Source organism: Lepidochelys kempii, chromosome 6 (genome assembly GCF_965140265.1).
Source record: "Lepidochelys kempii isolate rLepKem1 chromosome 6, rLepKem1.hap2, whole genome shotgun sequence".
NCBI lineage: Eukaryota > Metazoa > Chordata > Testudines > Cheloniidae > Lepidochelys > Lepidochelys kempii.
Window position 1 is genome coordinate 131,893,489 of NC_133261.1, and position 12,948 is coordinate 131,906,436.

The 12,948-nt window shown below is 42.4% G+C and overlaps 1 protein-coding gene across 12 annotated transcripts in view; it reads right to left on the reverse strand.

The window, feature by feature from the left end:
- The window catches only part of FANCM (FA complementation group M), a 147,954-nt gene extending 135,427 nt beyond the window's left edge, over positions 1–12,527 (reverse strand). For 6 of the 12 annotated variants that reach the window (XM_073350242.1, XM_073350241.1, XM_073350245.1 and 3 more), the window contains exons 1-4: positions 11,911–12,525; positions 9,690–9,862; positions 7,447–7,524; positions 6,536–6,694 (exon numbers count right to left, since the gene is read on the reverse strand). In XM_073350242.1, the coding sequence (XP_073206343.1) occupies positions 6,536–6,694; positions 7,447–7,524; positions 9,690–9,862; positions 11,911–12,433 (933 nt within the window). In that variant the 5' untranslated portion in view covers positions 12,434–12,525. Of the gene's footprint in view, positions 1–6,535; positions 6,695–7,446; positions 7,525–9,689; positions 9,863–11,910 lie in introns of all 12 variants that reach the window. The other 6 variants (XR_012159625.1, XM_073350248.1, XM_073350251.1 and 3 more) reach the window with 2 other exon arrangements.
- Between the last annotated feature and the right edge of the window lie 421 nt (positions 12,528–12,948).

A 12,948-nucleotide genomic window follows, 5' to 3' on the forward strand; every position in this document is an offset into this window, starting at 1 on the left:
TTCAACAAAATGAAATTCAACGAAGACAAGTGCAACGTACTTCACTTAGGAAGGAAAAATCAAATGCACAACAACAAAGTGGGAAATAATTGGCTAAGTGGCACTACAGTTGAGAAGGACCTGAGAGTTATAGTGGATCACAAACTGAATACAAGTAAATAATGGGATACTGTTGCAAAAACTGGAGTAGTGTGTCCAATCCTGGGTGCCACAATTCAGGAAAGATGTGGACAAACTGGAAAATCCAAAACACAGCAACAAAAATGATAAAAGCTTCAGAAAAGCTAATCTATGAGGAAAGGTTAGAAAAACTGGGCATGGTTAGTCTTGAGAAAAGACGACCGAGGGGGGACCTGATAACAGTCATCAAACAGGTTAACGGCTATTGTAGAGGAAGGTGATCAGTTGTTCTCCATGACCACTGAAGGCAGGACAAGTAGTAATGGTATTAATCTGCAGGAAGGGAGATTTAGGTTAGATATTAGTAAAACTATAATGGTTGTTAAGCTCTGGAACAGGCTTCCAAGGGAGGTTGTGGAATCCCCATCACTGGAGGTTTTTAACAACAGGTTGGACAAACACCTGTCAGAGATGGTCTAGATTTATTTGGGCCTGCCTCAGCGCAGGGCATTGGACTTGATGACCTCCCAAAGGCCCTTCTACATTGCTATGATAGCTAGCATACAGCCTTACTCTGAAACCCAGTAAGAAGTTCATCACATTACAACTGAAGAAGTGTATTCACAGGAAAAGTCCAGTGGTTAACTGTATACAATACTGATTAGATACATTAAAAGAATTTTCAAAGTAGTTTTTAGATGACATTTGTTTCAGTGCCACAGGACTCTCTGTTGCTTTTACAAATCCAGACTAACACAGCTACCCCTCTGATACTTGAAAGATATCTTACGTTATATTAAGTGTAAATATATAGCTTATGCAGACCTATGAGTTTCAATACAGGATCCAGAGATGCAGTTAGATTTCAGTTTCTGTCCAATCAATTCACATATGTGGCAAATACAGGAAAGGGGAGAAATAGGTGGTTTCACAATAGCTTACCAAGGTTTCCTGGCAGACACTGAAAATCTATGCATTTTGATTACTCAATAGTAATATCATCAAAACATGTTTTTTGGCAATACAAACTTCAAAAATCCATAGGAAACAGTTAATGCCTATAGTCTGAAAGCATCAGTTTGTATTTAATCTACAGAGCAAATAACACCTCAAACAAGTCTCAGTTGTTATGCAGTTTTCAGTTCAGTTACAGAACTATTTAACTATTTTTGTGGGCATCAAGCAAGGTCACACAGAAACATTCTTGTTAATGTGTAAGCTACAGAAAAATCTTCCCACAGTATCTGAATGTGTGTTCTTCAACACCCTGAAAACTGCAGTAAATTGTATAGTCATTTTATGTAAAACTATGGATTAATGTAGATTATTTATTATGAGTTGTGTTAGATTGTTTAAGCTGCTAGAAGCACCAATTAAATTTAAAGTTTGAAGGTACCCTGTACGGCTATGGAAAACTGTATTTTTTTGGTAAACGGCCAATACACTAGTGGGTGCAAGGAGACATGGTTTCCTCATTTATACAGGTTTCAGAGTAGCAGCCGTGTTAGTCTGTATTTGCAAAAAGAAAAGGAGTACTTGTGGCACTTTAGAGACAAACAAATTTATTTGAGCATAAGCTTTCGTGAGCTACAGCTTACTTCATCGGATGCAGCATATTTTATAGGAACATTGATGAAGCTTGTTGAAATCTCGCTATTCTTACATACTAACATTTGAGGAGGCTGGGGAATATACTTCTAACAAGTCATAAAATTCACATTTGTCATGCTGTGGTACCTGCTTCCCATTATCTGACTAGACATTTTATTATGCTCCTATTGCTATACAGTGGAATCTCAGAGTTATGAACACTCGGGAATGGTGGTTGTTTGTTACTCTAAAATGTTCAGAGCTCTGAACCAAACATTACTGTTGTTCTATCAAAAGTTTACAACTGAACATTGACTTAATACAGCTTTTAAACTTTATTATGAAGAAAAATGCTGCTTTCCCTTTTTTTTTTTTAGTAGTTTATGTTTAACACAGAACTGTACTGTATTAGCTCTTTCTTCCCTCCCATCTCTGCTGCTGCCTGATCGTGTACTTCCAATTCCAAAAGAGGGGTATAGCTGACTGGTCAGTTCGTAACTCGGGTGTTCGTAACTCTGCAGTTCTACTGCACTTCCTCAAACCATTACTAAAGTAATTCATATTTTTAATGTGAAATGTTTAAATAGTTCGGACACAATATACTGTTAAAATCAGCTAACAAAACTGCATCCATCCAATCACATCCTGGCAGTTTAAATATTTCCGCCTTAATACTGAAACATTGTTGCCCTGCCTACTTTGTACTTTTCAAACCAGTGTTAGTGCCTAAGAAGTTTAATCAAGTTATTGTGAAACTCAGGGCCTTGCTTATTTACTTTTACAAAAATAACTGTTTAACTAGGATAGGATACAGAGGGACCGAGACAAATTAGAGGATTGGGTCAAAAGAAATCTGATGAGGTTCAACAAGGACAAGTGCAGAGTCCTGCACTTAGGACAGAAGAATTCCATGCACCGCTACAGACTAGGGACTGAATGGCTAAGCAGCAGTTCGGCAGAAAAGGATCTTGGGGTTACAGTGGACGAGAAGCTGGATATGAGTTAACAGTGTGCCCTTGTTGCCAAGAAGGCCAATGGCATTTTAGGATGTATAAGTAGGGCCATTGCCAGAAGATCGAGGGACGTGATCGTTCCCCTCTATTAGAGGCTGGTGAGGCCTCATCTGGAGTACTGTGTCCAGTTTTGGGCCCCACACTACAAGAACGATGTGGAAAAATTGGAAAACGTCCAGTGAAGGGCAACAAAAATTATTAGGGGACTGGAGCTCATGACTTATGAGGAGAAGCTGAGGGAACTGGGATTGTTTAGTCTGCGGAAAAGATGACTGAGGAGGGATTTGATAGCTGCTTTCAACTACCTGAAAGGGGGTTCCAAAGAGGATGGACCTAGACTGTTCTCAGTGGTAGCAGATGACAGAACAAGGAGTAATGGTCTCAAGTTGCAGTGGGGGAGGTTTAGGTTGGATATTAGATATTGGATATTTTTCACTAGGAGGGTGGTGAAACACTGGAAGGCGTTACCTAGGGAGGTGGTGGAATCTCCTTCCTTGGAAGTTTTTAAGATCAGGCTTGACAAAGCCCTGGCTGGGATGATTTAGTTGGGGATTGGTCCTGCTTTGAGCAGGGGGTTGGACTAGATGACCTCCTGAGGTCCCTTCCAACCCTGATACTCTATGAACTACAGAACTAGTGGGATTTTTCCAGCTTTGTTGCATTACTGCTGTAACTTGTTTTATGCTGTCATTCACTTTCTCTTAAACTTGTGTCTTGTTTAATGTTACAGACCGTCATAAATAAAGCTTCAGACTTCATTGTGCATGGGGGTCTAACTTTTCAAGCACATTATGTGCTTAGCATGCATATACCAATATTATTTTTAAAAACCTGGACCTCTGACCTATGCTTACAGATGCTGAGAAACGTTATTTAACCTACATATATATATATGTCTACTCTGGCCTTGCAAAGTTTTGCTGAGAACTTGTTGGGAGCTCTTAATTGAAAGGTGGACTTCAGACTTTTCTCCAAACTATTTGAAGGACGAGAATTGTTAAAAAGCATTTAAACAGTCTCAATCAGATTTTATTTCCTTGTTGCCATGATGTCATAATCCTACTAATTTCTTAATGGCATAGTCAGAAAATGACATATAAAATAAGGTGACTTTTCAAAAAAGCTTTACAGAACTTTCTGTTCTACTTCAGAATCTAGTTTTACACCTTTGCAGATCACCTGGAATCCAAAGCATAGCTAGCAATGACACAGCAAAATCATAAAAGGTATCATTCTACATCTATAAGGACTAGTTAGTCTAAAAGATAAGCTGGTAACGATATTAAAAACCAAAAGGCTTTTTAATCTAGCTTTCCTACAACAAGCCACACACTCCTTGCCCAGCTTGAAAATACGGAATTAGTGTGTACAAGTAGTCTCATCATGACTTTGCTACCTAGAAGCTGTCAGCCTGGAACTGCTATGCAAGGGTGCAATCTACCGTGCAGCTAGAGGTGTAATTCCCAGCTAGGGTAGATGTGGACATGCTAGCTTTGACTAAGCTAAACTTGCTAAAAATAGTTGTAGGGGAGTGGGAGGCAGCAGAGTGGCTTGGGAGGCAGCAGAGTCCAGCCACCTACGTACAATCCCATCCAAGACCCGAGGCGCACGCACTGGCAGCTAGCCCATGCTGCCGCTTGCACCACTGTAGCTACACAGCCATTTTTAGCATAGCACAATCAAAGCTAGCCTGCGAACGTCTATCCAAGATGGGAATACACCTCCAGCTGCAGTATGCTCTTCAGTGTGGGGAAGGTCTCCTATTATGTGTCAGAAGAGTGCCTAGCACAGAGATGCCCTGATTTTAGCTGGGCATCTCAGTGCTATTATAATAAAAACCTTTAATAAGAATAGCCACAGAGGGTCACAAAATCTTAAGAGTGAGTTTCCCATGATTCCCACTGGATGCCCAAAATCCAAGAGTCAGAATAAACAACATAGGATGTTTTGGAAATAAACAAAAACAAACAAAATGAAAGAAAAAAACCCACACACACCACAAGAGGCACTTAATAAAGAGTGTAATGTGTGCACATTAAAATGTTTTCTCTCCATTGCCCCATCACCATGTGCACTTGAAAATGCTGCAATGGTGACTGGCCCTGGAGGACAGAAGGAGCTCTCCCGCTCGTACACCTGTCAGGGAAACCACAAACCTGTCCTCAGGGAGCGCAAAGGCCAAGGAAGGTAAGTGCCAGTGTGTGAGACACCTTGAGGGCCAGCAGGGTCATGGCTCCATCCTCTTTTGAAACAGGTGAGGCACATGTTGTAGTTACCTGAGCCAGTCCCCTGTGCCATATGAGGCATTTTAACCTGCCTGTGTATTCTGCAAGTAGAATGCAGGAGAAAACCAGTGCAGTACCCTTTCACTCTCCTACCTCCTTCACTGCAGCTATACTTAGTGTAGGTAAAAAAGACATCTTACCTTCCAAATCAAAATCAAAACCTCAAGTTCTCAGTGCCAAATCCAAAAAGGAAATTAACACATGACTGAACGCATACTGGCACCCATTACAGAAAACAGAGTTTGGTTTACAAAGAAACTACACTGATTTAATTAAACTGACACAAATTTGTGGTGGACACTTGTTTCAGTTTAGCTTAAATCTGCTCTAAATGGATTGAAATTAAACCAAAATAAGTTATGTTTAAACTAAAATGAGTTAAGGGTTTGCACTGGTTTAAAACTTAATTTCATTAAACCAGTTTGACTGTCTCATGGAGATAATCTCTAAGATTAAAGATCTGAAAATAGCTCCAGGTTAAAAATTGTCTCCTAAATCTAAAGATGTACAAATAAGAAAATGTTCTTCATATACTTAATAGGACTCTTCACATAGACCCTAAACAAAACTTATCATTAACGTGGAAGGCAAACTACCCCTTCAACAATATGGTGGATGATCAACTTTTAAAAAAATAAATACAACTTTTGGAGAAAACATGTTACTAAATCTAGTAACTTTGAACATGTATAAACCTCATCCACTAATAAATACCTGAAGATTTCTAGGAAGAGCCTCCGTTTTTAATAATTACTTCCATAATGCAGACATCTGTCTAACAGAACCTGACTGAGAACAGCCAGGCCACAGAACAGCCATCAGTTGGCAGCCACTTCTGTTCATTGCTAACCGGACTGTATTTGAACAGATTACTTATAAGTGAAGAATACCACCTGAGCTCCTCGGTCATACAGTTTGCAATATTTTTTTTTGCTAGGCAATACTTTTTAAAAAAGAAAAATCTATTTAGCAGTACACTCACAAAGCAGCTAAGAATCAAAAGTTACATTTTTACAGGAAGGAAGACAAGCATTTGATTCAATACTCACAGTATAGGAATAACTTTTGTGTAAATATAGCAATGAAATGGATAGCTTGAGAATTGTACCCATCATGTTAATACTCTTACACCAACCCACTTAAAATAAGCTGTCAATTTAGTTTAGGCTCAAATGTAGGTTTTGCAAGTTTCTTAATCGAGTAAGACACCATACGATGAGATTTCTATATTTTAATACAAGTTTAATTTTAAACATTATCTCATGCTGTTGTGAAGCCAAACAAAAACTTGAAGCAAGTGTATCAGAAACATTAAGTGATACAGTAGTAACAAAAGTGAAACTGGCCACTCTGTTTTACTATCTGAGCTAAACATAAGCAAAAAGCCAACAGCATAAATAACGTAAGTTAGTTTAACAGAGTACTTATCTTAGTAGTTAGAGGCATTAACAAGACAGATAAGGGTTTTATTACTATTTCTATAGTGACATGAGCTCTTTAATGGTAAAAAAAAAAGTAGTAACTCACCCTGATGTAAGCATTCTGAATTTCTGCTAGTTCTTTACCAAGTGGAACAACAAATTTTTCAACTTGCCGCTCATGAGAGTAAGGCTGAATATCTGGGGAATCTTCAGAACACAGCTCTATCTGTGCTATCAATAGGTTGGAAATAACTTCCTGTACAGCCTATGAAAAAGTCACAGGAAAAGAGTGTTTTACATAGTGTATTTTTCTTAATGTCATCTCACTGCTGTAAATCAAGGATATGTGAAAGTTAACAACACAGGCCCTGTAAAACTATTTGAAATAGCAAAGAAACATTACCTGTATTGAGGGATCTGCAGACAGCAATTCATTTTTCAGCAGTCTCCACTATAACTAGGGGCCCTGATTGATCATTTCAGCCATTTTAAACATCAGACAAAACAATGTAGTCAGGAAAATGCCCTACCACATCATATACACAGCAAGTAAAACAATCATTAAAATAGCAATAAGAAAAAATACTTGAGTTAGAACTATTCTAGCACCATTTGTTAAAAAGTTTTGCTATAAAAAACTACATCTGCATCAGCTGCCATAACCCTCCCTCACTCCACCTCATCAGGCCATTAGTCCAGTATAAACAAGTACATTAATATGAGAGGGATAATTTGTGACATTCATTATAAATGTGGAAGAGTTTAGATCACGGAGTTTGGAAATTCCTCGTTTCCTCTGATACTATTTGGGAAAAGGTGGCATAACACATTCAGACTAGTACTGCACAGCAACATTAACAGTGCCGCAAGAGCCACTTGTGCCTGACTAGGATCATGCAATTCTAATCAGCAAGCTGCTGCTGCCAAGAGAGCAACGCTCATGTAATGATCGCTCTTCTGGGGGGCTCTATTGAAGCCACTCTAATTCTCAGCCCACTAATGCAGTACTTGACTCACCTTTGTGTCACTGCCTGGTGTGGCAGTTAGAGCCAAGATTCTAAATTGGTTTGTGTATTTGCTCAGTTCCTTCACAACCTGACAAAAAAACCCAAGAGTTACATTAATATCCTGAAAGAGGAAAAGCTCTTACTCTCAATTGTTTACATATGTGAAAAATTAAAATGTTCAAGAAAGCATTCTCCACAAAGTTACTGTCTAGCCTAGAAACAGAATCTAACAATAAATGATTGTCAATCCCCTCCCATCCCACCCCCAAAAAAACCCTTAGATTATGTGAACTGGCTTCAAGAGCCAACTCCGCATACTAGAATAGGGGTAGTCTTTTTTTTTTTGGTCAAGGTCTACATTTATTAGTCAAGATATAGTTAACATCCAGACGCAAGAGAAAATAAAAAAAATGATAAATAAAAAAAAATTGCAGGGTCCGTGCAAACGCATCTGGCAGTCTGGATTTGGTCCGCGGTTTGCCTGTTGACTACCCCTGCACTAGAACTACTTGGGTGAGCACTGAAAAGGATTATTACTGGATTCAGCAAGTGGATTTACAGCACATTAGCCAAATGAGCTGCCCAACAGGAAATCTGGAAGGCCACTCTGAAAGCCAGCATTTGCAACCTGAGTACAAAACTAGTCTGAAATGATGAAGAAAATGGTATGACAAAGGAGCTGGACAAGGGGGCAAGAGCTGCATAAAACCCACATGCACCCATCTGTATCTCATTGCGAACTTGTTTTAATGGCAACTGGGAAAGAGGGAGGCTGTTCCTTTGAAGCCATCTATATTCCTGTTCCTCACCCAGATCAGCTCCTAAAGTCAAATACACAATTAATGTACAGGGCTACAAGCAGCCTGGCAGCACAAGCATCTATTCTTCTGTAGTACTCTGATATATTATGACCAAGAGACAGTCTTCTGCTGTGTGAGGAAAAGTATGAGAACCACTGGAAGGGCACAGAAAAGTGCTACAAATATCAAACAGAAATTAAAAAAAAAAATACAAAAAAAAGTCAACACACAGAAGAGGACAAGGGAATTAAATATACACATTAAAAAGTGATGGTAGTCATGCCCAAGTAAAGCAAGACAGGATAAGGAAAAAAGCATTTTATATGCCAATTCCACAGCAAAGGTGACTAACAAAGAAAGCTGGGAACCACTACTCTGCCTTAAGTAAGCTCACAAAGTTCTCAATGTGAGTCGTTTCCCCATAACACATGTAAACGATCACCACAAAAAAAAACGATCACCGTTAAAAAAAAGCTACATTGGACTTTAATAGAATAAAGAAGTATGTAATCCTTTGTCAGATGCTCAGAAAGCACCACAGCCTGTACACTTGCATTATTACAAAATGAAAACAAGTTACTAAAGGGTTTGAAATTCAGGAGGGCTGCAGGAAGGAGGTGGTGCAGCTATGGTGAACAAGCCTGTTCTCTGTTTTAATTCTAATAAAAACAGAAGCCTCAGCATTTTCCTATATGTGCCATATTATACGAGTCTGCTGTTTGTCAGTTTTCCTATGCAATGATCTAATAGGGAACCATCTAGTGCCACATCAGTTCACTGCAAATTTCTTAATACAGGACTTGCTTCATAACTTTAAACCGAAGTATTGATAGAAAGGGATTTAACCAAGATATTTCAATGCCTTTTTCACTGCATGAGACAAGACCTCAACTGAAGGGACAACAGTGGGTCATACTGGGCTCAGAATTTAGTTCAATTTAAGTAAAGTTTTTTCAGAAATGTGGTTTAATTTGCAATCTCTAAGATAGGAGACCCCAGTGGCAGCAGTTTAAATGTTTAATTCCTTGCCAATACATGCCAGATAGACTGCTGTAGATTGAGTTCTCATAAACATACCCATGCCCTGTAGAAATAGCCCCACACGACAAATGCATTTTTAATTTTTTACACTCTAAGGTTTAAAAATTAATTTCTGAAAAGAAAATGCAGTTCAATACCCAACCATACAAAATGCTTATCTCCCCATCTACTTAAGATTTCATAACACAGTTAGAATAGACAGCATCTTGTGTACATTCTTGTTGCATGCAATTTATCCATTACTTGTATCAAGGTATTGTAAGCCACAAAATAATGTTTTGTCTTTGTTGATTTCTTACCAAAATCCTCAGTTTAAAAAACTGCAGAACAATCTACATTTGTGCGTAAATTATCTATGATTGCAAAAAGAATTGCTCACAAGATTATGCAGTTCACATTAGCCCACCATTACCTGGCAGTAGGCATAGTTTCCAAGAGCTTTGTGGGCTTCATCAATAACCAAACATTTTATTTCTGCTGCAGGACAGGTTCCACGAGAAAGATCATTTACCATTACTTGAGGAGTAAGAAAAAAGACCCTCTTATTGTGCCAGATTTCCTTCCGATTGAGAACCTGGGTACCCCCTGGGAAAAAAAAAAAAAGAGCACTATTACAGATTTCAATTAGTTGTTACCACTCAAGAGAGAAATCTTGGAGTCACTGGATAGTTGTCTGAAAACATCCACTCAATGTGCGGCAGTAGTCAAAAAAGTGAACAGAATGTTGAGAATCATTACGAAAGAGATATCTCAAAAAAGATATATTGGAATTGGAATATATTCCCTCTGGGTGACATGGCATTGGCCACTGTCAGAAGATAAAAGAAAAGGAGTACTTGTGGCACCTTAGAGACTAACCAATTTATTTGAGCATAAGCTTTCGTGAGCTACAGCTCACTTCATCGGAACTGAATGCATCCGATGAAGTGAGCTGTAGCTCACGAAAGCTTATGCTCAAATAAACTGGTTAGTCTCTAAGGTGCCACAAGTCCTCCTTTTCTTTTTGTGGATACAGACTACTCTGAAACCTGTCAGAAGACAGAATACTGGGCTAGATGGACGGGGAACATGCCTTTTTAAGTCTGGACAGTTTTATAGGCATTTCACCTGCTGAGTCACTCAAAGCCTAAGTTTATTGTAATCAGTATGAAAAACTTCACTTAAAACAACAGGATGGCCCAAAGATTCCCTGGAGAGTACCATCTCCTATGATACAGGTGCCATAGCTCAAGCTCAAGTTTAGATCAGTGGCAGCTTGAAATAAGAAAAGTGAAAATTAGTTTGAGAATAGGGAACAGACTGACTGCATTATTCTAAGGTCACATCTACACTACATGATAGGGGTCAGATTCCCAGGTCACAGACACATACTCGTGCTCATGCTCATCGAGCTAGCACAGGTATAAAGAGTAGTGTAGCTGTGGTAGGATGGGCAGTGGCACAGGCTAGTCGCCCTGAGCATAAACCCGCCTGAAACTGGTGGCTACATCTTTGGCACAGCTTGCCGCCACCGCCCATGATGTGTCACCATTGCCCGAGCTACACTACTATTTATACTTACCTTAGCACCGACTGATCTAGCATGAGCATGCGTAAATGAGCTGGGAATCACACCCCTAACTTGACATGTAGACATACCCTGAAGATCCCCTAATCAGTGGAAAGCTACACAAAGAGATATTACATGTTGAAGTTCATGCCCACCTTTGGCTTCAGGAAAGAAGGAAGCTTTTAAACATGGATAATAGAGTCTTCTAGAAATATCTAGTCCACCTTTTGGATAATAGGGTTGAGAAGAGATTACTTTGTGTATTGATTAAGCCAGTAAACATCACAGGTTTACAGTTTAGGTAAGAGGTGTGAGCATCCTGCTGAGCTGAAAATTGATACATCTTGAATTATAGTCTCCCTACTGCTCCACTATAATTGAGAATAGTTCATCACTAAGGCTGCAAGTCTGTCATGGAGGTAAGGCTGCAAGTCTGTCATGGAGGTCACAGATTCCATGACTTTCCAGGACCTCCATGACTTCCGCAGCTGCTGGTGCGGCTGACCCTGGGGACCAGCCACTGGGGCAGCTCCTGGGCTGCCTGAGCAGCAGCTGGTGCCACTGGCTCTGGGCCATATCATTCAGTTTCTTCAGAATTGATTTTTTTCTAAACTAATTAAGTTTCTAGCCCATGTGGCAGCAAAGAAAACCTTCCAAATGTGACTTGAGCGTAACTGTTGCAGTAACGTCTGAGTCCGTAGGCACCCTGATACAATGATTCCGAGATATGAACTGCACTGTCTCCTGTTAATCTGATTAAAGTATCAATTTTGTGATGACCTTTTAGCGTCAATATTAACTACAGATTAAGTGTTCACTTTAACTGATGAAATGAGGGCACAGAGTAGTAATGAAAGAAGGAACTGCAGAGAAAAGAACAACGGACTCGAACACAGGGGTGTAGGAGCTCCTGTTTGGTGCTCAGGGTGGGGGTGGGAATGTGGGGGGGGTGCAAGAATCAGGGCATAGAGTGGGGGGGGGCTGGAGAGAGTGGGGGGGGGTACTGGAGCCAGGGCACCGCTCAATGCTGCGTCCCGCCTCTGCCGACAGCTACGCGAGGGGCAGCGTGCGGGGCCCTCCCTACCTGTCATCTCGGCCATGTGGTGCGGAGGGATGCCCATGACGCGGGCGCAGGCCTCCATCTGCTGCGCCACCAGCGGCCTGGTGGGCGCCAGGAAGAGCACCTTGGCGGAGGGGAACCAGCGGTAGAAGTTGTACATGACCACGGCGGCCACGAAGGTCTTGCCCAGCCCGGTGGGCAGGCAGACCAGCGTGTTGGCCAGCAGCGCCGCCCGCGCCATGCGCTCCTGGTAGCCGCGCACCGGCCAGTTGGTGGGGTAGACCCACAGCGAGCCCGCCGCCGCGCAGAACCCGCCGCCGCCGCCCGTCCCCGGGCCCGGGCCCCGCTCGGCCTCGGCCGCCGCCGCCGCCAGCAGCAAGTCATCGTCCCCCGCCGCCGCCGCCGCCTCGGGGCCGGGCCCGGGCCCAGGCCCAGGCGCGGGACCGGCCGCCGCCTCCCGCCGAGGGGCTGAGGGGGCCCCCGGGGCGCGGCTGACGCCAGCCCCCCAGCTCTGGAACAGCGTCCTCTGCCCGCCGCCGCCGCTCATGCTCGGTGGGGAACGGCCGGCCCCTCCCTCAGCGCCCGCCCGCCGGCGCCCCCGCCGCCATCTTGGGGCCGGCGGCTCTCCGGGAGCGCCGGAACACCTCGCCACGCTCCGAGCGCTGCCGCGTGAGCGCCGGCCCCCGCAGCCCGCTGGGAAGTGTAGTCATTCAGGGCCGCTCTCTGCCGCGAGAGGCGCTGCGGCATGCTGGGAAATGTAGTCGTGTGGGGGGGGGCTTACGGCTAGCAGGCGCTGCAGCATGCTGGGAAATGTAGTCGTGTGGGGGGGGGCTTATTGCTAGCAGGCACTGCAGCATGCTGGGAAATGTAGTCAAGGGGGAGGCTTATTGCTAGCAGGCGCTGCAGCATGCTGGGAAATGTAGTCATGTAGGGGGGCTTACTGCTAGCATCCGCTACGGCATGCTGGGAAATGTAGTCCGTTTAAGAGCTTGACCAAGTCCCCTGGAGGGAAGGCACGTGCAACCCAAGCGCTGGCTAAAGCCACCAGGACCCAGTCCCGCC